Source organism: Pyxicephalus adspersus, chromosome 4, assembly GCF_032062135.1.
Source record: "Pyxicephalus adspersus chromosome 4, UCB_Pads_2.0, whole genome shotgun sequence".
Classification (NCBI taxonomy): domain Eukaryota; kingdom Metazoa; phylum Chordata; class Amphibia; order Anura; family Pyxicephalidae; genus Pyxicephalus; species Pyxicephalus adspersus.
In genome coordinates this window covers 86,345,553-86,371,159 of record NC_092861.1, presented here as the reverse complement: position 1 = coordinate 86,371,159, position 25,607 = coordinate 86,345,553, and the positions used below count along the sequence as shown (strand labels likewise).

General features: G+C 36.4%; 2 protein-coding genes across 4 annotated transcripts in view; both read left to right on the top strand.

Moving 5' to 3' along the window:
- MTCL3 (MTCL family member 3) overlaps positions 1-8,682 on the top strand; it is a 26,467-nt gene extending 17,785 nt beyond the window's left edge. For all 3 annotated transcript variants that reach the window (XM_072408876.1, XM_072408875.1, XM_072408877.1), the window contains 2 exons: positions 2,871-2,994; positions 8,545-8,682. The gene's annotated coding sequence lies outside the window, so the exon portion shown is untranslated. The remainder of the gene's footprint in view (positions 1-2,870; positions 2,995-8,544) is intronic.
- On the top strand, positions 4,045-25,607 carry KIAA0408 (KIAA0408 ortholog). Its single transcript, XM_072408879.1, has 6 exons — positions 4,045-8,709; positions 10,440-10,691; positions 13,008-13,325; positions 13,408-13,487; positions 19,381-20,566; positions 21,353-25,607. The coding sequence occupies exons 2-6, from the start codon at positions 10,557-10,559 to the stop codon at positions 21,485-21,487; spliced, it is 1,854 nt and encodes a 617-aa protein (XP_072264980.1). The 5' UTR covers positions 4,045-8,709; positions 10,440-10,556; the 3' UTR covers positions 21,488-25,607.

Below are 25,607 nucleotides of genomic sequence, written 5' to 3'. Positions count from 1 at the left end.
CTTTTAGTAAATAATTGTTTAGATGAATTTATTTTTTTTATTGATATATACATTTACAATGCGCAGTCCCTTACCACGATGGTTAGTTTTGTATTTTTACACAATTTTCAAACAAATTTTGACAAAGAAGATTATTACTCTTAGAATGTTTTTCTTTTTCATAAAAAGGTCATTTACCAGTCTGGTAAGTGCAGTCTTATCTTTATGTGTCATTGCAGCTGTGTGCTAAATGTAGGTACATAAAATGTAAATTTTAAAAGGTGAGCTATGGTCTATTGTATGTTCTTCTTTTATTGACCTATATAAGTTCTAGTTGCCTAAAGTTGTGTGTTTTTATCGTCAAATTGATGTATTAGAATCAAATTAGACATTGAGAACACCAGTGGCGTCCTTAAAGCTGAACTCTGGGTAGATATGATTTAAAAGACACAAATGAATCCATATCAGAATATTTCTTACACAATCTGATGCATGTTTTAATGCAAGCAGTCTAAGAGTCTCAATTTACCTGGTATCAGCATCCTAAAAGTCTGTGTCATGGTGAATGGTCTAACATAGAACATTTTCACTATATAGGGCTAGTAAATATACAGTAGAGATTATACAGGAACTGTGTCAATTAAATTTGTAACATCTATAGCCAGTTAAGCAAAGGTCATTTCCAGTGTGGTGTGACTTTCTGCCCATTTTGTGATGCTGAAAAGAGACTGTGAGTGTTCATTTTTTAATATATTTAAACCTTGTTGCTAAACTTTTTTAATTGCTGTGGTTTGATTTGTGATAAGCAGTTTACGCAGCAGTAGCTCAGTACCACATCCAGTTGTATGTACATGTTGGATCAGTAATTATATATGAGGACAATACAACGAGCAGCCTTGTCTGACAATCAGGACTGTGTCATGACTAAGATTATTGGTGTCTACAGAGGACACATGAGAGATTCCCAGTGCTATTGGGAGGCCTCGAACACACAACACATTTCACACTGACACAAGATCTGACACTTGAACCTCTTGTTGATCATTTACTAAAGATCTGAGAGATCAGTGAACTTGCTTTCATTGGGAACAGTCAGTTGTGCTGAAGATACCTTTCTTTTTCTATGGAAGCTGCTACTGCTGACGTCTCATTCTGCAAAGGCTATTTGTCTGGCTGCCACGCTGACCTCAGCCTACAATACTTTCAATCACTAATTCAGAATAAGTATGCAGATAAGGAATTCTGACTTGTCTGGTATGTACACTTCTTTTATGTCAGTGACTCAGAAAATAAGGAAATTAGTGTCCCAGTATAATAGCGAGGCAACTAGCATTTTTATGAGGTTGTAAATGACAACCCTCACAAGGGAGCATAACTAGAAATCAGAGCCCCCCAAGAAAAACCTTGGATGACTATGTGTTTAGATCTGTGAAAGATCTGGGGCACTATTAGGGCAGTAATTATGCAACACGTGTGTATGTGTATATATATATATATATATGTTTATATAAATATACATACATATACATATACACACCTCTCTGGTGTCCCATGTCCCTGCTCATGTTGGTGTGTGGGTGCTGCTACTGTGGTTGCTGACCTCACATTTTACTAATTTAAGATTTGTTATAGCCCTAATACTTGTAAAATAATGACAGTTCTTGCTTTTGTTTTTTCTAATACATTCCCTTATTAGCACAATATAATTTGATTAATGGTTTTTAGAACTGGAAAGACTGAATTTGTAGCTAGTCCTAGTTTATTCTGCAGGGTTTGGATGGCTGTAACTTCAGACATCAACAGGCACTACTAACAAGCATGACTTAGGCGAGCTTCCCCTTTTTTCCCGTTACTCCAAGCTGCTCATCAGTAGTGCAGATTCCTGTGCAGTGGACCAGTAACCGGGAAGTTTGATGGGTGAAGCCGGAGCACCATGTGTACAGCCTGGCTTCTGCCTCCTATCCAGGGCATCAATTTACTAAATGGGTGCAATGTTATTTCTAAACAAGCCTGAAGTTGTTTCCCTGTACTTCATCTTTAAATATCTTTAGTATCAGATACTGGACCATATTTGTCAACCTTTCAGTTAAAAGTAACCTGCCATTTTATAACTATGGGAGTAGATTTTGCACACCTATTTTAAAGTGAACTTTTTTTTATATTCCAAGTCTTCCATACTTTGCTTCACTAGCCAGGGACGTCGACTTAAACACATACTGGGAGCTGGCTCCTGCAAATGGAAGTCATCAAATGGCCATATTTCTTTTTTTTTTTTTAGAAACATAAAGGTATCTTTAACATGCACTTTAACATAATCATTGTGTCATTTGACTTTCCACTAAGTGAATATGTGAAGTACATTAAAAATCTCTGATAACCCTGAACTGTTCTGTTGTATGAAACTGTATCACCTCTATAAATAATGATGCCTAATTGCCGTAGGAGTTAGCATACCTGTCACAAATTCCTCCTCAATACCATTACACCAGCACATTGTTCTATTCAACCATAAAAAACACAAAGCTTTTCTTGTATTACTTACAACTAAAGTTGGCAGCTCCTAAGGATTTGATGTGAATTCACCTCGTTTCATTTTTAGACTTATGAAATTCTAAGCTCCACTATAAAGGCTAAAACTGTCTTGGACTTGAAGTTGTTTACACAAAATACCAGAAGATCTAAAGTTACAGAATAGAGGCTGGATGTGAAAGCTTTAAAAGCTGTCCACTCCCAAGCTGACGTCACTGTGGGGGCTTATCTGCCCGGTCATTTTATTCTGTCCTAGTTTTCAACATTTGAATGTTGCTATTTTTTTTCTCCCCTCTGCAAACCGTTTTCTGTGTGTGGTGCAGCTGGAGTGAGTGACTGCCTTGATCTCTTTCTCATTTTAGTTTCAAGAGCTTCATAGAGATTCTGCACAGAAATCCTTACTGTTAAGTTTTGTCTGCATCCAGCTGCTTATGCTACTGCACTGAGAATCAAGAAAATTAAACGGAGTGTCAAGAACCCCAAAAGGTAAGCTCTTACTGATGTTCTTAACTATTCTGCAATAAGACAAACGGCTGGAGGAATTTATCTAGATGGAATCCAGTTTACTAAGGAGCACCTCCACAAACACTTCAGCTGTTCATCCACTCTTTAAGACAGTGATTTATGAACAGTATTGACAAACGCCACTGGCATGTTACTAGGTGGTTATCATGGCTCCCCCTTTTTTTAAGTTTTCTTTAACAGCTGACAAGAGAAGTAAGAGCTTGGATGGATTTAGCTAGCATGTTCTTTATTTAGAAGAAGAAACATATTTTTTCACCTGTAGAATTTGTCTGTTTATGATCCTCAGTCTATATATGTATATATTTATGGAGAATGTCATGCCGCAGTGTCTACTGGTTAAAAATAACAGACACACTTTTACGTCAGAAGGGGCTTAGGTTTTGAAGCTGTATAGAGCTCAGATGGTGTTTCCCTGGTGCAGGCAATAGAAAGCTATAGATTAGGAGGTACTCTTTGGCTGGTTAGTAAGAGCTAAATCGAGGACTTTATTAGTAGAAGTGTTCTGATGACCTTGAAGAAGCATGGAAAATACAGATGAGTCAACATAATACAGATGCCAAAGACCCGTGATCCAGGAGGAACTTTTTGCAACATCTAATGATGGGTGTTTACACCTAAGGAGACGCAAGGCGACAACAAGGGGGAGGTCAATTTTCCATCTGTTGGGTCTGATCAAACTATGTGGAATGACACTGAGAATGCCCAAAGGTTATGTAATTGCCAAAGATACCAGTGCAGTTATGGAACTTGTAATATGTCTGGGATCAGCTGTAGGATAAGAGACAGATCCAGAAGTCGCAGTCCATTAAGAAGCAACATCAAGGACTCGGGTTGCACATCTGCCTTGAATGGTGTATCACATGAAGGGAATAGACAGGAACCCCATGAACAAAACCTGTATTACAAGAAGAAATGTGATGAGCTCAGGAAACGTCATAGAAAGGAGAAAGAAGTGTGGATGAAGGAAAAGGAAGTACATTTGAAGGAAATTTCAGCATTAAAAGTAAATGGGATAGCCTAGTATGTTTGATAACATTAATGATGTTCTGTTTTTTATTGATAAATGAAAACTTGCATGGCCATATTTCTTAGCAGCATTTAATATTTTATACATTATGATCAATCATTTTCTAAATACACTATATGGTTTATTAATATTTTTTATTGCCATGTTATCATTCTTTTACATCTCATACAATACGATTTTTAGGACACAGGCTTTGTTTGCATGGTTTGTAATATTTCAGAAGAGAATGGCAAGTATTAAGTTTTCTTTATGTTTATCATGTTTATAAAGTATTCTTTAAAGTTGCACAGAGAACAATTTGGAAATGCAGAATAATATGATTGGATTATTCCTAGAGACTCACCACTGATTCATTTTTACCTACATACGGCTGTAAACAGTTCTTTCCACAAAATTCTAGGTACAAAATGTATTGGGTTTCTAGTTAGCATAAATAACACTGTTGTGTTTAGATTTTGTATGACTTAATGAAGATCAGACAGAGATATTATTGTTTGTGTTCAGAAGCAGCTTCATTGATAAAGCACAATGACTGGCTTTGTAATGCAGATGGAGAATTGGTATAGCTATTTACTATTGTTTAGTCCAATCCACTGACCATTGGTAAACAAAACATCTCATTATTTGGGTAGGGGCTATTAAAAAGGGATTGTTGTAATGTTAATATAATACCACAGTTTTATTGTTTATTTATTGTACAAATGATCATGGATTTGAGAACTAGAGGTTAATAATGAAACTTGCGTTAGTATTTTTTAACTAGGAGCAGTAATATGACATCAAGGTTTATTTATGCAACCTATAGATGAGAAATATATATATAGAGCCACTTTTTGCCCTTATCTATCTCTGATATTTATTATCTTAGTGGGATAATTATAAATTGCTTGCGTGAAATAAGTAGCTTAATAAAATACTGAACATTAATTGTACAAGGTCTTATGGCACACACCCCTTCTCTTTTTTGTGAACCCCCTTCTCTTTTTTGGCTAGTTTACAATACATTTCCCCATAAACCATACAGAAGGGCCCAAGATAATCTACAGCCATAATCATTTCCTACAACAGAAGAAAGTTACATATAAAATCTGTAATGTCACATTAACTGGATTTAGAATACCTTTCATCACCTCTGTGGTTGTAAAAAGGGAACTATACATTTAAGCCATAGGTAATGAAATAATACTGCTTGGAGCTCCTATATAGGACTGGGAGGGGTCCTGCCTACTGGCACCATACACCATATTTGGGACTACTTTACCCTTTTAATATGAGATCTACAGCACTACAGGTAGACTGTGGTGCTTTTTCTGTAGCAGTACTATTAGTTTCAGAAACTTTTTGTGGATATGCACCTTAAATAAATAACTGTTTAGTGGTTAGACAATGATTTTGGTTCAAAATATTGTATATATTTATTTAAAGTTGATATCGTTTTTTAACTGTTTTAATATTCAAAACTTTAATTCAGGGTGCACCTATGGCAAAAGACTCCCAGAAAACACATCAATATCAGTTTAGTTTTACATTCACTAAAGGTGTAGATCTTGTTCACATTTCATAGTTAATTTCCACTGAGCAGAGCTGTTAGATGGAGCAATGTCCAAGGGGGTGTGTCAGATCCTGTAGACCCACTCTGTGTGTAGGAGCAGATGTGTTTTCCATGGAGCTGCCAACACAGGGTATGAGGGTATTTAACCTTTGCTGCACCAGTTAGAGGGGAAAAAACTGTAGCATATTTATTACTTTTTAATGGGCCTGATTGGATACCATTAATACAGAGGGTTTAGTTAGGTGATTAGTTTTGTAAAGCACTGTGTATCATGAATACTATTTAATAAAAATACAGTTTAAACCTTAATTCTTGTGTGGTATATCAGTGCTGTTAATCTTCCATGTCCAGTTTGTATCACTTTCCTTTCTGCATGTATTTACTCCATCAGTATCTACATTAACCTTAAACCATTAACCTACCTTTTAAAAATTCTGAAGCATGTTCCAAAGCCAGTACTGCAGTAGTTCACCATTTTGAAAACATCACCAAGACCAACAAGACCCCCAATTAAAATAAATAGTTTACAGTTGTATTTTACCAGCAGTATTGCTATGGTAGTGGTTTTGTCACTTTTTTTGAGGTGCTCCATGCAGAATTTCAGGCCAGTCTGCTAAACTACTTTTATAGATTTTTATAGGAATTCTTTGCAGACATCTGGTAAATGGGTTTTAGGTGGCTAAGAAGAATTGGGGGGACAAATGATGTGTTTTCCCCTATTATATCCCTCCATTTTCTGTTCAAAACAAATGCAACTCCTGAAAACCACTACAAGAGCAGTTTTTAAGCATTTGATAAAGGCCAGAAAAAACATCTGTAAAAATTGTCTTTAGCTGACCTTGGGCATCTTTTGGTTGAAATTGATCTCCCAGATGCAGTAACTGCAAACGAACTGTCCGTGTGAACATAGCGCAAAACTCAACTAAAAAATGTCTATCAGTGCAGCAGGGCACTGTTTAAAGAGAAAAGCATCTCAGGTTGCAATATTTGTCTTTAAACTCTTCCCACCCACACACACATTCCCTACCCCGCAGAACCATTTTTCTGCCAGTCTACAGAGCTGAATGACACTCAATCCAGACATCTAAGGTAGGCTTACCATTTACAACATTTTATACAACTTTACCTAACTGGGTTGTAGCTACTGCTTTTTATTCTCAATATTTTCTGGAATGAGTAAGCTACATTATATATGCTTCCCTATTATAAAGAATTGTTTCCACATGAAAGGTGGCTGTGTTGCTGCAACTGTAGAGTCAAGTGGAAACTAAAATAGTTTTGATGATCTTAGTAGCTACATGCATTTAATTCCCCTTGTTATTATAATTCTTTATCATCTTTGTTTAATATGTGGCAGCTGAATGCAATTATCATTGTAATATGAGAGTGGGCTGATGGTAAATAGAAGAATCACAAATAGACATCAGATTTTCATAATGAAATCTCTGTACAGCATATCATCGCCATTAGTTGCTTGTTGTGAATTAAAATTTGGTTTGGGTTATTGTATTGTATTGTGACATCAATCTCTTCAGTCAGTGGGCTCATGATGCCCTTAAGGATATAAAGTTATATAAGCACAGGGAGAGTCAGCATGCAGAGCAAAATCCTGAATTTTGCTACTAACATTTCCTCAACTCTTCATCCCTGTTACATAGGGGGTGTTCTGTAGTTTACAGAAAATAGCTGGGGAAGCTAACAGTATTGTATGAGATATCAGTTAAGTGCCCAGAAACTTACAAGAACACTGGGATGCAGCCAAGCTCAACAAGGATTTTTTGCAGAAAATGTACTTTTGCAGAAAATGTAAAAAATGCCATAAAAAACGGCTGGTATGAGTCAGTGTATCCAATAAATGTGCTTTGGCTTAGATATTATTTAGGTAAAAAATGTTTCTTTCTTATATTGCATAATAACTTTCAGTTATGTTTTTTTTGTAGGTAGTATGTGTGTTGACTGTAAAGAAATGACCTGCCAGAAGTTTTTAAATGACATCATAGCATGATAAAATCTAAGGGACTAAAAAGTGAATACGTTTACTTTGCTGCCACTTTAAACAGAGCAATGAGTGCAACGTAATTTGTTTAATTGGCACAGAAATCACATTTCAGTTTGGAGTTCAGCAAATGAATCAATGACAGATGTGTTTTTTTGAGCTCACATCAAACTTTAATCATCTAGAAATGGAATTCTCCAAGTCTTAGTGAAGTCTGTGTGATAATAACATATACTAAAAGACTGTGCCTATTGTAGAGGTGAGAGAACAATATGCCAGACTTCGAAATAATCTCTATCAAGTTTAAATGTGAGAGGAAAAGCACATTGTTATGTCATATTCTAGGCTTGGTTGTCTTTTAGGTTACATAATCAGAGTGCAAACATGTAAAAATCACATCAGTACTTGCTTTAGGGTAACTAATAAAATATGTGTTAGCTGAAAATATATTATTCTTTTTCTCTAAGCACTGTCTGCCATTGGCAACAGATTCCAGTTCTCCTACAAGGTGATTGGGCTATAGAAAACAATTTAAATATTAAATCCCTGAAGTGGAACTTAGGCTACGTTTTGCTTAGCTCTGAGAATTATTATAACTTTATTGGCTTTTTATTGATATTGTCGTCTATAATAATCCTCATTTTTAATACTTCCCAATTCTATACAAAACTAAAAACAGAATTGGGATGTAAAAATATCCACGGAGACTTATTTAAAAAATTAAATACATACAAGCAGAGAATATCCTTTGGTTTTATGCTTTTGTAAAATGTCATGCTGATTGCTTATGGGCAGCCTTGTGCTGGATTTTTTTCCATGTGAAGGCTTTGGACTTGGCACATCCAAAAGTAGTAACAGGTTTGTTTCATCTTAGGAATGTTGTGTGGTTTGTGTGTATAGTGATATTCCAACACATAATTATCTTGCACATTGCAGGCAGGTGAAAACAGAGGAGTACTGCTGGAGCTGAAGGCGATATTGGAAGCCATACAGAGAGAGCACAGAGAAGAAAAGAAATGGACGGACTTTTTGCTACAGTTTCTTAATGATCGATGTGGGTGGGAGATTGAACGGAGTGAGCTAAAACAGTACATCTCCAAGGTATTGTTTATGCAGTGATGTAAATATTGCAGTGTTTTAACAACATATTATACATAAAATAATAGGGAGAGATATTGAGCCTTTGTGACATCAATGTTTATTTCATGAATTTATATCCGTGCTGACTTTCACCCTTATTCCCTTGGAGTCATACCATTTATGTTTGGAAGCAAGCCAGTTCATTTATAAGCCAAAGTGACTATGGTAAGAACTGAAATGAGGCCCTGTGCAAGGCACAGCTTTAGCTCATTTGAGCCTTTGAAAAAAACATCAATAACATTAGGGCTATTATATGAACTGTTTACCTAATAAAGGATTTGTAACTGTGTTTGTCCACTGTTACAATAAAAACATCAGACTTAGATAGTACAGTCAGGTCAGTAATCTGAGGAAATTTGTGAATCTAATACAAGATAATTTTATGGTACAGTTTTTAGAAGCCCCAACTAGAAATGATCTGCTTGAACTAGTTCTTTCTAACAATGCGGAGCCTATAATACATCTGCAAATAAAAGAGAATCTGGGCAGCAGTGACCTTAATATGATTTCATTTAATCTAAGCTGTACACAGGAAGCACAAACAGGAAGAATAAAAACATTTAATTTTAAGAGACCAAATTTTCCATTATTAAGGGCGGCTCTCTGTGACTTGGACTGGGAGACAATATTGTCTTCAAAGAACACAGAACAGAAATAGGAATGTTTCAAGTTTGTTCTACAAAAGAAAACTGAAAAATATATTCCAATGAGTAATATGTTTAAGAGGCTAAAAAAAAAACCTATGTGGCTCACAGCTGATGTTAAAAAAGCCATAAGGAACAAGAAAAGGGCATTCCCAAAATTTAAAAATGAAGGATCACCTTTATCATTTGAAACCTATAAATAATATACCAAAATATGTAAAAAGAAGATAAAATGTTTAAACAGTAAAGGTCCCAACACTGAACCCTGGGCTACACCACTAATACCCTTAAACCCTTCAGAGCATGAATCATTTATTACAACTATCTGGATGCAATCTTTAAGCCAATTTTCTATCCATTTACAGATTGACTTTTCTAAACCTATCGACCCCAACTTGCATATTAACCCTCTGTGGGGTACAGTGTCAAATGCTTTAGCAAAGTCCAAGTACACTATATCAACTGCTATTCCACTGTCTACCTGTTTACTTACTTCCTCATAAAAAGAGAGTAAATTTGTTTGACAACTTCTGTCTTTTTTGAAGCCATGCTATCACTTAAAATATTATTTTCTAGCAGAAACTCTGTGTGGCTCTTTATCAAACTAAACCTCTGATAGTGATGTAGAAGAAAAATTCCAAGATACTACCACACGAAAAAAAAAATGTCTGTACTAAGCAGTTTCTAAGAGCCACCAAACAAATTTGTAACCAGGATAAGTTATACATACAGGCTCTATCGAAAAGCATTATTTTAGTTGAACCATGGCCATACTGCTGCTGCATATTTATAAAGGATTTTCTTTTTTTTTCACAGAATTGTGCTTGATATGTAAATATGTATATAAGGTTTCAGTTTACAGTCTTTACAAGTCTTTGTCTTTTATGACCTATGATTCATTAGTTTACAATAAATTGGCCACTTTCTCACCTTAATTACATTCTATTAAGTATTACATAGTTTTTTTTTCTTCAAAAAAATTAAATGCAGATTGGATATTTTTATGCTTGGGGTCCTAACATCACTTTGTCATTTATCTTTTTATAGCTAGAAGCTAACTCGGCCAAGCTATGTGCCAGTAAAAGTACTTCAGACACTCAGACAGACGTGAAGAAAGAAAAGACAGAGCAAAGGCGCCTGCTGGGAGATACTCACGTTGCAGCCATGGAACTGAAAAGGCAGTTGGAAAATACTGAAAGGAACTGGAAAGTGGAAAAGAAAGAGTTGTTGGAAAGATTTGACAATGAAAGAAAAGAGTGGGAATGTCAATGGAAATTGATGCAGAAGAAGATAGAAGAGGTAATATAATTCTTGGATTATAGCACTGTTTGAACCACTTAGAATTTCCATGTCTATGCACTTGCCATGGGTATTTTTCTGCTCTGTGTTTGTTTTTTCTTATGAAATTTTATTTATCACTGTGTGACTGCACCTTAGCAACCAATCATCTGATTTCTTTAGGTGAATGTATAGCCAGTTATTTTTCTTTTAGTTTTGGACAGAGTAGGAAAGGTTTAAAAAACCTGCCATGTTAGTTTTCCGCCATCTACTGTTGATAAGATTTACTGCTTGCCATAGGGACGCAGCAGGAAGTTAGTCAAAATCCAACTAAAGAGAATTCCATCTTAGTTGTTCCCTTAAACAAGTGTCCCCATTGGGAGAGTTCTTCTCTGTCAGTTTTTAGATTTCTCTTTTCTTAGAGTGAATCTCTCCAATGGAGACACATACAGCATTGGAAACTGAACAGCGGGTTTTGCCTAGTCATATCATCCTTTGTCTGATATTCCAGTATTGGGTGGATGTGGTTGGGACGAAGTATTTTTTGTCTGTAACTATTTACATCAGTTTTGAAGTGCCATGTTGATATCTTCCCCTTGTATTTCAGTGTCACCACTAAGCCTCAAGTTTGTGTATGGAATAAAATAGCCTAGTAACTGTTGTATCTCTATGTAAGGATAGAAATTACCACTGAGCCCTAGGCTTTTCTGCTTGGCTCAAAGCTAAATAAATAGTAACTATTGTGTTGGGAAACCGAGCCTAAACAGTGATCAGCTGTTGTTTTAGCCTTATAGAATAGATGTACTTCCACAAAAAATCCGAACTCCAAAAATTATGTATTTTCATTTTTTATAATTAATATTAATTATTAATACATTAAATAGGGGTTGCAAATGACGAATACAGACAGTGACGCAGGCGGAGAGGACCCTGCCTCGAGAAGCTTACAATCTAGGAGGTGGGGGAAGTAACACACAATAGGAGGGGAGATATGTAGTGGTGGAAAAAAGTGAGGGTTTCAAAAGAGGAGGGGCGAGGAGAGTGGCTAGGGGAGTATTCTTTTACTAGGTCAGAAAGGTAAGTGGGACAAGAACTGTAAAGGGATTTGAAGGCAAAGCACAGGAGCTTGAATTTGATTCTAAGGTGAAATGGTAGCCAGTGTAGAGATCTGCAAAGAGATGCAGCAGAAGAGGAGCGGTGGGAAGGATGGATGAGTCTGGCTGCAGCATTCATAATAGATTGTAGAGAAAAGAGTCAGGTTAGTGGAATACCAGAGAGGAGGATGTTACAGTAGTCCAGACGAGAGATGATAAGAGCAAGTACAGGTAGTTTGGTGGTCTCTGGGGACAGGTAGGGGCGGATAGTTGAAATGTTGTGCAGGTGAAAGTGACAGGACCTGGAAATGTTCAGAATATGGGGGGTAAATGAGAGCGCAGAATCAAAGGCGACGCCAGGACGACGTGCCTGAGAGGAGGGATGGATAACAGTGTTGTTAACAGTTAGGAATATGTTGGGAAGATTTGGAATGTGAGGGGGAGGGAAGATGATGAGTTCTGTTTTATTCAGGTTGAGTTTCAGAAATCTGTCAGACATCCATGATGACCTAAGCATGAGACCTTATCCAGGACTGAAGGAGACGAGTCAGGGGTGGACAGATAGATTTGAGTGTCATCAGCATACATTTCCTAAAAACATAGTCAGCAGTGGTTAAGGTAAACATTCCCCATCATAAAAAAGTACTAATAACACACATAAAGCTGCGTACACACCTGCAATTTTTCTCGTTGGAAAGGATCTTTCACGATCCTTTCCAACGAGAAAAGACTGCACGATGCATGAACGATGCTGTACATACAGCACCGTTCATGCTCTATGGAGAGGGGAGGGGGAGAGCGACGGAGCGGCACCCTGCTGCGCGCTCTCCCCTTCCCTTTCATTAGGATCGGTCGTCGTCCATCGTCCATGGATCCACCAGGACGGTCGTCGGACGATGGACGACGACCGACTGTACACACGGCAGATTTTCGCCCGATAATTGGCCGATACCGATTATCGGGCGAGAAAAATTTGCCGTGTGTACGCAGCTTAAGACTAGTTGCAAGACATGATGGTATTTATCCTAACTACCTAGATTTCTCCTAAAATTTACCTGCACCAGATGCATACCTACCTGGAGCCAATGGCCCACTGAAATCTTGGGTGACTAGGCAGAATGGATAACTGTACCTTACCACCTGTACACCCATGGTGGTACTGTTGCTACTGTAGGAAGTATCTCCCTCTGTTTATGATTTAATGACTCTTCAGGTCTTCTTGTTATTCTGGTGTCTTATACAGCTGTACCAGGAAGTCAAACTAAGAAGAGAGAAAAATATGAACGGTGATGATGGTGACATCGAGGAAAGATTTCTTCAGTTCTCAGTACCCCCACAGATAGAACCTACCAAGCCAATAAACTTAGAAAGACAAAATCACATGGTCTGCACTGGGCCAGACAGAAACAGTAAACCATTGGTTAACAGCTGTCCACGTTCAAATAAAGAGAATACAGCTGAATTGAAACTATTAGATAAAAAGCTTGAGGTTCGCAAATCAGAATCAGAAAATTGGCTAGCACAAAGGATGTCCAAAACTGAAAACGACACATTAAATGACGTGAGTACCGGTTTGATTGACATTTGCTCATACTATTTATGTGTAGCAACTGCAGTTTAATTAAATGTTTACTTCACTTTAGGCTCTCAGAGAGATTGCCAGAGTCAGCGAGGAACTATGTAAATACCAGGAAGAAATCCGAACAAAAACCAACTGCAAAAGGTATATACTTACAGCAAGATGACAATCATTAGATTCAAACAGATTATGAAATGTGGTTCAGTCTTGTGTTATAATTACAGATTAGCAGCTCTCCAGCAAATTGTTTTACAGAATGCCTACACTAATAATCCCTGTATCTAGTTTTCTTAGTTTTTCTGTAAATATGTAAATGATAAATTACCTTAGAACAAAAAATATAATATATTGCAGTATACTGTTTATGAAGTCCAAACTGGGTGATAACCATGGCTGTCATATGGACAGCTGAGTACAGTGAAGGAGTGAGTGTAGCTTTAAAGGAATGAGATGTGTCGTGTTTTTTACCAATAGGGGAAAAAGGAACAAAAATGAATGAACAAATTTTGGCCAAACCATCCAAAATTGACCAATCTATCCAAAACAAAAAAAAGAAAGGCTTGACTTATATACACTTTATTACTTTTATTTACTTAAAAAAACAAAAAACAAAGTAGTGATAAAACAAATTCTTGAATCAGCATGACTTTGTGTTCATTTAAAAATTGCTGATAAAGTGTTAAAAGGAACCTGGATTTTAATATTTTCTTTATTTCTTTATTGTGTGCTTGCTCCAAATATTTTATGCATTACCCATGATAGGTTGAGTGACATCATATAATACCATGTAATTTATTATATCTAAAGCTATAACATTTGTTTTGTGACCATTGTTCCAGCATCACTAGGTCTGAATTTATTATACAGAACACAACCTCTCTTGTTAGAGAAGTTCCAGCCTATGTGTCTTGTGTCCAGGCTTTCGTTTTAATTAAAAGAAAATAATAAATAAGTAAAAATAACACTATGTACCATTTTAAGTCATCCCTCAGGCAGGTAATTAAAAAGATTTGATAACTACAGTTCTTTTTTCTTTTTGACCCACAAGTTTAGATTACAATTGTGACTAGATACTAAAGTTGTAGGAGGCTTCCTTAAACTGATGATAATGAGCTGTGACATGCACTCCATGGATTGTAATATAAGCATTCCCCTTTATTTGGTAATATGGTATTATTAATATTGGTAAAACAAACTAAGCCGTTCCCTAATCTATGTGTCATTTTGTCATAAAGAGTGGAAAACAGCTATAAAAAAGCTCTTTTCATTAGGCGTTTTATATTCTGAAAAATATATGTAAATGTTACTGGTTAAAAGATGAACGAAAGAGATTATTGTAAACTATCTGATATAGAATGCCATGCCTATTTTACTGCTATCTATGTATTGTGACACCAAGGCAAGATTGGAGGTGGAAGGGAGATATATTTGCCCAAGATTCCTCTCTTATGAGATATATTTGCTCAAGATTCCTCTTTTATGTGAGCTATTTTTGCCTAAGATTCCTATGTGAAGTAGCAGGTGGAAGACTCTCACCTGGGAGATAATTAATGAAGAAGCACTGAGGGTGGGGATATAACATAGAGCCAGGAGCTCAGTAGGTAGCTTGGAGAGACACAGACAGGGTCAGTGCAGCTCTGTTTAGAGACACAGACAGGTGGACTGTGAGAGTGAGCTCTGTTTGGAGACACAGACAGGGGTCTGTGTGGGTTTAACTCAGTTGGAGACACAGAAAGGTGGGCTGTGTGAGAAGCTCTGCTGAAAGATTTAGAAAGTCGGTCTGGGTGAGTGAGCTTAAAAGTGAGCAGAAGGTTGCTGAAAGCTTAGTTTTGAGCTGACAGGGAGAAGCCCTCCAGCTGATAGACAGGGACGTCTGATGTATAGTAAGTGCCGAACAGGCAAGGTTTTCTTTTGCTGTTTTGTTATTTTATCTGCAACCTTCAATAAACCTGGCTGCAAGCCAGCTTAAGGCTGATATTTTGGTGTGTGATCTGAGTTTGATGAACCAGACAAGTGTCCTTTGACCCCAGCAAAAGTGATCCTGAGCGTAACCCCTCACAGTATTATTGGATATGTGTGTGTGTTTTTTTATATATATAAACCAGTGTATTTAGGCACTGTAAGGAATACCTATTATCTACCTCATCCACAGTACTCTAAAAAAGTGTAGAAATACTATATTAAAAGTAATTGCATCATATGTGACATTGCTATTTTCACAAGAAACAGCTGGGAATGCTACAGTTATTCATCTGTGCCCACTCAGTGCTGTCAGCTTTCCATATGGTGCAGCAGGAAAATCTACATTCCTGGGACACTTCATAAGCATTGTGTTTTTTAATTCAAATGTATTAGCATGAAATTAGCTTGAATGCCAAATTCACCAAGGGAAGGCACTGTAAGCATTCAAATATTAATCCAATTAAACACGGGCACCAAACTGAAAATTGAAGAAAAAAAAAATACTTTTCATACCAGTGATCTAATGTCCTTTGCATAGACACTGCTGTATGATTTATATCATTAAATCATCAACATTGCAAATAATAATGATCAGCTCTATCCGTACATTATGCCTTTACAGTCTTTTGAGCTGTCTTACTTATATTGTGTATGTCCCCAAATCTGCTTGGACAAATCTACAATTTGTATTTCAAGTATGGAATAGAGGTGTTGTACGTAAAATACAAAAGCCTATACAATGGTTGGATTACTTTTTCTTTTGGGCATTTAAGCATATATACACTGATTGAAGTAGAAACAGAATTCGCTAACTCTTTGCTGCCTGAAAATATATTTGCTGCCTTACATATACCTAAAATGATTTGAAACAATTCATTTTAGGTGAAGAGGTAAATATTTAATTTGGAGGAATACAGTAATTTATCCTGTTACACAAAAAGATAAAAAAAAGATGTGCAATGGCCTTTTTGACATGTTTTTCTAGGATCATTAATATTATTTTAGCAAATCAGTTCATTAGTATTCCAATGTAGTTAGTCACAGAACATAATGGATCTGCCAATTAAATCATAAATGTGTTACCGGGAAGTTAATGAGATAAGAATTGGTAAGGCAATGCTTTGTCTAATGTTCTAGGAATATTACTGAAACTGTCCTAGCAAATACTGGTTTTAATTGTGTTCAGAAATTGTATTGTGCAGCCAATATAAGTCGTAATACAGTGAGGCTCATTTTATAAGGCTACGTACACACGTGCAATAATTGTCGTTGAACGAACGATTGGCGACCGATTAACGATTATGCACAATTATTTTGAATGATTGAATAGTGCACGATTCTGTACATGCTGTAACGATACGATTGTTCAAATATAATCCACCAATAATGTACACACGCTAGATACAATTGTTTGAGCGATGCAGGAAGTGATGTGTATTAGAGAAAGTGTATTGCAGAACCATCCACGTTCACTGAACGACTGTACACACAATAGATTGCGAACCATCATCGCCCAATCAGATCGGCTGGGACGGTCGTTCTTTTCCAGCGAATTTCCTTGTTCGTTGGCATCGTTGACCAGTCATTGTGCACTTATTTTTTTAAAGATTATCGACCGATCGGTCGTTGTTTGTTTCCAATGACAATTATTGCACGTGTGTACATAGCCTTGGTCTGCCAAGTCTTAACTGCAAACAATTATCATCAGCCAATCAGAATGAACTCTGCTGAAGGCATACTAGTACAAGATGCATTCTGATAAGTCGCTATAGGCTGTCTACCTTAACAATTACCACTCATTATTAAATAATTGCTTCACTTCTGCTAATGCCTGGTGTTTTGAAAGCACAGATGTATCAACTTTTGATATATTTTTTGCTAGATTCATTCAATACTGGCACTGATAACCTTGGCAATGATCTTTCCTGCTCCATTTTACCTTTGTACTACACTAGGTGAATGGTATTAGCATAGGCCTGAATCCAAAATGTTACTTCAAGCAGCTGCCAGCTCTATATAAGAGTTGTGCCTGAATACTGGATCATATTTACTAGGAATATCCATTTTAAATATTACGGTGAAGCTGCACTTGAAGATTTAAACGTACCATTTATCTTGAATATTTTGATAAATACCAGTTCACTTCCTGGTATGAAGCATTCCTGTAACTAAAGCTTCATAGCTGTATTTCTGCATTGTGAGATCCAATACATTATACAGTATATTTGTCTGCTATACTGAGAGTTTTAGTGAGAATTTGCACTATTGTACTACTTACTATTCTCTTTGCTGAAGACTCTGACATGAGGACATAAATCCATGCGTCTATCACAATAGCTGCCTTCACACAGAGACACAGTGCTGAGCAAAGTAGTGTGAATCAGTAATGAGGGAAAAAATTAGCTGCAAGGAGACCATAGAAGGAACGACATTTTGCCCTCTGCTTATTTTTGGGCACATCTTACAAAGTTCAGTTCCCATTTAATGTCAGTCTTTTGAAAGTCACATGCTGCTGTCCATCCAGAAAGATCTGTACCTTCTATTCTGGCATCTATGCTCTTGTTTGCTCAATGACTGACCATGTAAGCAAGCACTCTAAACTCTTCAGCCAACTTTGGTGTGCAACATACTTGTATATAATATGTCACTATGTAGTATGTCATTGATGTGGGTACTTTGTCCTCATATTGCTTTATTTAAAACACATCAACAAAACTGATGGTAAAAATTCGTTATCTGAATTTTTTTTTCCAACAACACACTAAAAATGCTTATATGAAACATATGTTGTAACTTGCAAGTATTGCATTCTAAAATTCCATAACTTAACAGCATAGCTTTACCTTTAAATTATTGCTTTTTTGTGTTTTATCACAAATCTTTATGTTTAGATTTTTTACAGTCAGTATAAACCAGTAAGATTTCAGTCCTGGAATATTCATGTACCCATTTCACAAGATTTTATATCCAGATGTTTGACTTTCGGACACACAGATAAGACCAGAACATCAGGGACATTAGTACTGTTGAAGCGTTACTATGTTTCCAAGCTGTTCAAAAGATGCACATAAGAAATATTTTTTTGGACTGGTATCAGTAATCACATTTTCCCAGGAGGAGAATCTGTTTATATCCTTGCATTTTACTTGAAGAGAAAGGCAAAGTGTTGGCTTCGAAGCAAAAGTATTTTTTAGAAAAGAGGCCTTTGTGTCCTAACATAAAATCATTTTAGTCATACAAAATTAATGTGATTTTTTTTCACTAGTTGACAGATTCCCTTATATTTTTTCTGTAGTCAGAGGAGAATTTATAAATGAAAAGCTCACCCATGCTTATTGTTTTAGAATTGCTTTTTTATGTCTCTTGATTTTACCACATCCACTATCTGGCACATACAAAGGCTCTCAAAGTGTTATCTATACCCCTTGCCAATGTTTGGGCTCTGATTGTTACTATGGGAAAGCTGAAAACAAAGCAAGTTTTCCCAAGTCTGTGGGAATGCAGCTTCTTGGAAGAAGTCATGGGGCTGTTACACATAAACAGACATGTATGTTGTCACATCAGCACCCCATGGAAACAGACAGCATTTCAACATGTTCCAGAAAGTACAGTTCATAACGAATAAAAAAGCCCAGGATTTTTCACTGAACTGTAGGTGATCATTGTTGTAGGAGTAAAGGGCATGTAGGTGTATGGCATGAAAGTGAACCTGTTTCCTTGCCCTACAACACCAGGCTTTATTTTTTAATCAGTCCCACAATTGTTAACAAATGCATCCCTGGCTGCAACACTTACCTTTAATTTTTAGTTTTCTCAAGTAATTCTTCTTTTCCAAACTATGTAACCAGTCTTTCAGGTTGAACCTAAAAGTTTGAGCTTACTGTTAATGCAGGGTGTTTTGCAGAGGTACCTTGTTAAGTAATGAAAATGAGATGTTGTTATCTACACTAGTGTTTAGCTTGAAAACAATAAATGTTGAGATATTAAATGTTGAAATTAATTTTACTATTTTAAAAGTAATTTGTTTATCCTGTTTTAATACATTCAATTTAATTGTGTGTTTTCCTATTTCTAGGACTGTGCCAGACCCAGATGATATGGATTTCAAGAAAAAACTGCACATAAAATCGGACCGAAATGCTGTGTATTCTTCAAAAGTTTCTAAAGTCAAGCAAAAGGACAATATAAGCAGCACTGCATCTCCACAAGCTAAAGCATCCAACTTTACTCTCAATTCAAAGATAGGTGCTCTGCCCTTAGAAGCTCAAGATTCCAACTTACCATCCTGGGATTTCTCACTGGATTTACCAAACTCTGTATTTCCTGATATCCATAAGAAACCGGTCAATAATATTGATCAGTTTTGTAATGCAAGCAAGAATCAGACGTCATACTTTAACCAGGATACGTATAATGATGGTCTATGTCATGTTCAGTGGTTGTGTGATATTGGAGGACTTGAAGAAATGAGCTTGACAGAGGCTTTGTTTAATAACCTAACAGATGTCAGTAGCTTAACTCCAGAAATGAACAAACAAAATGCCTCTGTGTCAAGAAATCATCATTTGCATTCGATTGAATTATACCCTGATATGATTACAGTAGAACATTCCACAGGAGGCTCTGGATATAGCTATGTTAACACAATAAAAAATGGAAAATTAGCTGCAAAGATTGATGAATTTAATAGAATTGTATTTAGGACTGGCAAGGGAAATTCATTTACTGATGAATCTTTAGACGAGCCACTGGCTTTGGAAGAAAAGCCATCAAGTTTCCTGCAATACGAATGTCCAACCACTGAGAACACCATCCAACCAGTTATGGTACCTAACACCAGTGAGCAGGTTTGTTCCAACAACAGTCTTCACAAACCTGTTAAGACTGAAAAAACCAGCACCCCACCACTGGGTCAAACAGCTGGTCCTCTTAATACAAGTAGTTACCAAAATGTCTTACAAGAACACAACTGGAAAGGAATCAACTTGTCAGGGCGGCCCCGATCAGCCGATTCTAGATCCAATTATGGAGTTGTTGAAAAGCTTTTGAAAAGCTATGAGACCAAAACTGCTGCTTCCTTTTGTAGTTCTAAGAAGTCACAGAGCAAATGGTCACAGTCAGACTTCCTGTTGACTGATAAAAATTCTGAAACTTTGAGCCAATGCTTAGAAATGCTTCATCTCGAACAAACAGCCAAAGTTTTAAAGAATGACATCCACTGGCAGCCACGACAGGATACAATGAGCTTCAAGCTACCAGAGGTAAAAATATACCTCACTTGTCTATGGTAACTGTTGTGTTCTGCATGTGACATAACATTTAAGATACTCAGGGTACACGGTTTTATGTCAGAACAAATTATTTCCCATCCCACATCAGTAAATACCAGAGCTATTTTAAGGGAAGGCAATTCTAAACCAAAATATTTAGCAGTGAATATCATCACACAAGTTTACACTGGTTTTAAGTTAGAATTACGTTCTCCAACATTTGTTTTACAGTTCCTGGGTATTTCATTGCAATCACATTTCCTACAAAATTTCTTTGCACAAAACATGTTATCTATTTTTTTTTTAGATTTGGATGGAGAAGGAAAGTGTCGGAATTCTTTTTTTAATCATCCTTTACTCCTTATCAGTGACATTAATTTTACAATACAGGAAAATAAGAAAAGCATAGCAACAAAAAGCTGATGGGTGTCCTATCCATCCCCTACTATCCCTATTTCTTTTTGTGTTTCTGTTGAGATTTATTCTTTCATCCTTTCTTGAGAAACCGTTGTCAGCAGGATAGAAAGCAGTAAAAACCTAATAGTTTTCTCAGGAAGGAAAGAAAAAAAAGGCTTGAGATATACTTATAAGAAAACAAGTCACAATTGGCTTGGCACCCTTGAGCAGAGGAAGTGGGCTTGTCTACAACTTGGAAGTGGCAGATATGTAATAATGAGAAAGTCTGTTTTTTTTGTGACAAACAATTTTTTGTTGTATCTTGTATTTTGTTTATCCTGTTGAGCTGACCTAATATTGTTATGCATTGTTCTCACCTAGAGTTCACTAACAAAATCTTCAGATGGAAAAGGATTTTCCCGTCCTGCACGGCCTGCAAACCAACGGCCACCTTCAAGATGGGCCTCAGCCAGATCTCCCACAATAGCTCCCACAGGGAGGAGAGCAACACACTGATGCAGTGGACTTTGAAACCTGGATGAAAAGCCATGAATGTGGTTCTGAATTATGTAGTGACTTCCAGTTTTTTATCAGCTGATTCTAAAGTGCTAAAGAAAAGCAAGGAGAGACAAGCGAGTGAAGATGACAACTGACCTGTAAAATCATCACACAATGGCAGTTTGCTTGAAGTGGACTATCTTAAGGACAAGGAAAGGCAGCTAATGACATTACATAAAGTGCAGCTTTTCATCAAAGAAGCTCTTTAGTTATATTGCATATAATGTTTTCCTGCACATTTGTTAAAGGAACAGTCCCACAAAAAGTAATGTGACCTATCATTTTCCTAATGTCAGATTGCACTGATATGCAGTAACCCTTACCATTAAGTCAGATGTCAGCCTTCATTGGTTGAGATAAGTCATACCAACAATATAAAATATCTATAACTGAGTTTTAACAGCTTGTTTTTTAGCCTTAGTTCAGGATTAGAGAAAACTTTGCATTAGCTGGTGTATAAACGTTGCTGTGGGGAGGATGGGCTATTAAAAGACACTGCTGGTTTGCCCTCAATAGCCAAAATAACATTGAGGTTATTTCAGTAAAAGAGTATAGGCTGTTCAGTTTCACAGATTCCCTTGCAAGGGATATTTCCCCTAGTTTAGTGAATGTGGTAAAATAATACCTTGCATAAAATACTCAATCAGATGCAAGGATTTTTGCTTGCACATTGATGGTTGAAATCAGCACAGCTTCACCTCATTAACTAAGATAAGTGAACTATTCCTAATTTAACATGCGCCATTTCTTTAGTAAATCTATTCTATTGCCTCTTGAGCGTAATTATGACATTGACTTAAAAGCTTTTTATGTGATTAGCAACCCTTGATCAGATAAGTTAAATAGTTGTATAGCAAGTCTCTAAATTGAATTTAGGTCATACTAAACCCATACACTTGTATTCAAAGAAGGACACAGCACAGTCATACAGCTCTGCTTATCAGAGAACAGAGATGGAATATCTAATGAGTAAAAATAGGTACCCCCTTGGTAAGTGTGTGTTAAAAAATAACAAGGACAAACTCTATAGTTTCCCTATAAATGCAAGTTATATTAGTACCTGTATTTCCCAGTAAAGGCGGATCTTTCCATGCAGAACTGTTGATTACTGACCCAATTACCCAGTCATAAATCATGAGGTTACGTGTGTTCATACCTTGTTTTGTACATATATGTTCCTTTAACATTTGAGCTGCTCTGTAGCCTTATTAATTACCCTGCTTTGAAAACATCCAATATCTCAAATCAGTCTTCAGTGTTTTATGACTAGCAGAACTATATTTCTGTCCTTTTAATATGACATAGTATATCATAGTTTGTATCATTTTAGTAGATATTTGTACAGTTCCATTTTGTTACATATTTTCCCCATTTGAACAGTTGTAAATGTCATATGCATGTCACGTAAATCATCTTGCATGTCTCAGATGATGACACATACTGAGTTCAGACATTGCAGGAGCAATGCTTACATATACACTACATTTCTTCTTTAATCTTAGCATTCTTGATTTGTAAAATAAAAATATATTGACTATACTTGCTACTTTTTCTATTAGCCAGCAATTATGCTTTTTATTGTGTACATCTGAAGAAAGATGTCCTTAGTCAATATGGTGGCTCCAGTACAGGCATGTTTATCAGTTAAATAATCTGCTGTCTTTTGTTACTTTTATGGAGGTTTATTGAACTCTTATGTAAAATTAACCAAGTTTCTCAGTAAACCCTACGAATATGTTCTGCCTTTATTTAAATGATCTTGTATTACATTGAGCAGAACTTTTCTGGCAGGCTGATGGGTCATATTTAGTTATTTAAGTATAGCAATCTGGTAAACAAAGATTTCATTTCTAATTGTTACTGTGGTCTGCCAGTACAGATAATTGTGTCAAATAGCTTATTTTATATTATGGCTTTTTATGTGTGGAGCCATTCCAAAAACTGTATTCTCATTGCATAGGACCATTCAGTGTTACTTGGCAAATTGTAGTGTCACAGTAGTCCTAGTTCTGTTGTGTGGATCCATTTTGCCTGTGGAATTGAAGAATACAGGTTGTTTGATGTTATGTTTACTTCGGAGTGTTTGTAAATTGTTGATGGGAGCAAGGACTAGCATTTATGGTATTACCATCAGTACACTCTTAGCATGATTGTAGTCACTTTTAGTCAACGGGTAAACATTGTTGACTGATATATTACAACTACAGTACACTTATAAATTTAGCCTGGATTTTGGCATTGACTCGTGTACACAAATATTGCATCAGTAGCTACCAGATATATGACAACCGTGGAGCCAGCGATCTTACACTATGCACCTACAACTATGTTTTCATAATTATATTTCCTGATGTGATTAAATTACCATCTTGTTAATGCTCTACTATAGTTTTTTTTATTGCCAGAGAAGCATTTTTTTCTTTTACTCAAACACTGTACCTTACAGTCCACAAGGCTTATTCAATAAGGCAAAGTGCCCTGTGTTAATGTGTATCAAACCAAAAATTGTAATATATTGCAGCTTACTAGTCCATAGATGATGTGCCTTGATTGGTCTTCATTGTAAGACAGAACTAAAGCCTCGCGACTCACCTATCCATGTTCCATCGCAGATCACCGCCATCTTGATTGGGTGACATAACTCCTGCACAGGCACATGAGAGTTCATTCATTCCTGGCACATGCAGGGTTAGCTTGTAATCCTGCAAGTGCAATACATTTGTCGTGTCCCTGAGTGGCTACAGACACTCATTTATTTTATGTTTGGAAAGGGCTATGGGTAACCACCATGGCCAGACAACAGACATGTCTGTCCACTCATCTCCTATTACATTGGAACTGATAGAATGTGTAGTTCACGGAAGACCCCTGTTCATGCTTTTTCTGTGCTCAAAGGAAGTGTCAAGGGAACTGTATTTTTGGGAAGATCAACATGTATTTTCTGTAGCTGCTGAAAATGTTAAACTAATAAAAAGACTAATGCAGACACTACATCTAATTGTCAAGCTGCAATATATTTAATTTTTATTTTTGGGTTTAGTTATGCTTTAACTGTGGTATACCATGGCAGCCTATGTATGCAGTAAATAATATCAGGTTGGTTGCTATGACTATGCTATTAGTGCAAATGATCACTAGCGTTTGCATGCTCTTAGTGAATAAGCCCGTATGTGTCTGCCCATCTCTCCATAAAGATTTTTTTTCCTTATGTCATCTAACATTTACAGAAGAACAGAAATTGCCACAGAAAGAAGATACAATTTATATGTATATACACGTGCCTTGCAGTTACAGGTATAGGGCACCATCAACAATTATGTTTTCAACAAAATGGGTTTTAGTTTTTCTGATAATATGTTACAAGTAGTGCTTAGTGATTAAGTCTATGAATCATATTTACATGTACTACTTTAACAGTGTCAGTATCAGTTGTAAAAGAATTTTTGACAAAAGCCACAAGCAGGTATGTTGGGCCTTCTGTGACATTTCTATGCGTGGTTACACACTGCATGCACAGCTTTATATTTAAAGGTGCACTGAGACCTGAATGGCAATTTATATGTATGGATGAATCTCTTTTCTATAAAGATCATGGCTTGTTTTCTATTTAGGAAGAAGAAGCCATTATGCTTTTTAATTTCTAAATGTGTAAAAGGAGCAATGCTCTGTGTAGGAGCTACTTACTGATGCTTTTTCACTCCTACCCAGTAAATTCCACAAGCCAATGACCTTCCTAACATCTCATCCCCTAGTTTGTAGTATCTATTAAAGCTCCTATGCACAGGGGGATTTTCCTAGATTTTCAGAGATTTTCACATCGCTGAAGGTTGTCCGATTACTGTTAAGGCTGCTTAGCATATTATTTTTTTTTAACATTATGGTCCAGAGTGAGTATTTGGTGTTTTAACTACACTGCATTATCCATTTATTATATTTATTAATTTTATGTAAAATAGAGGTGGTCAGATTTGAAAACCACCAAGCTTTGGTGCCTTTAATTCTCTGTGATCTGCATTGAGTTTTATATGGCTGTATGAATAAAGTGTTCTCTGAAACAATAAAATTATTAATGTCTGCA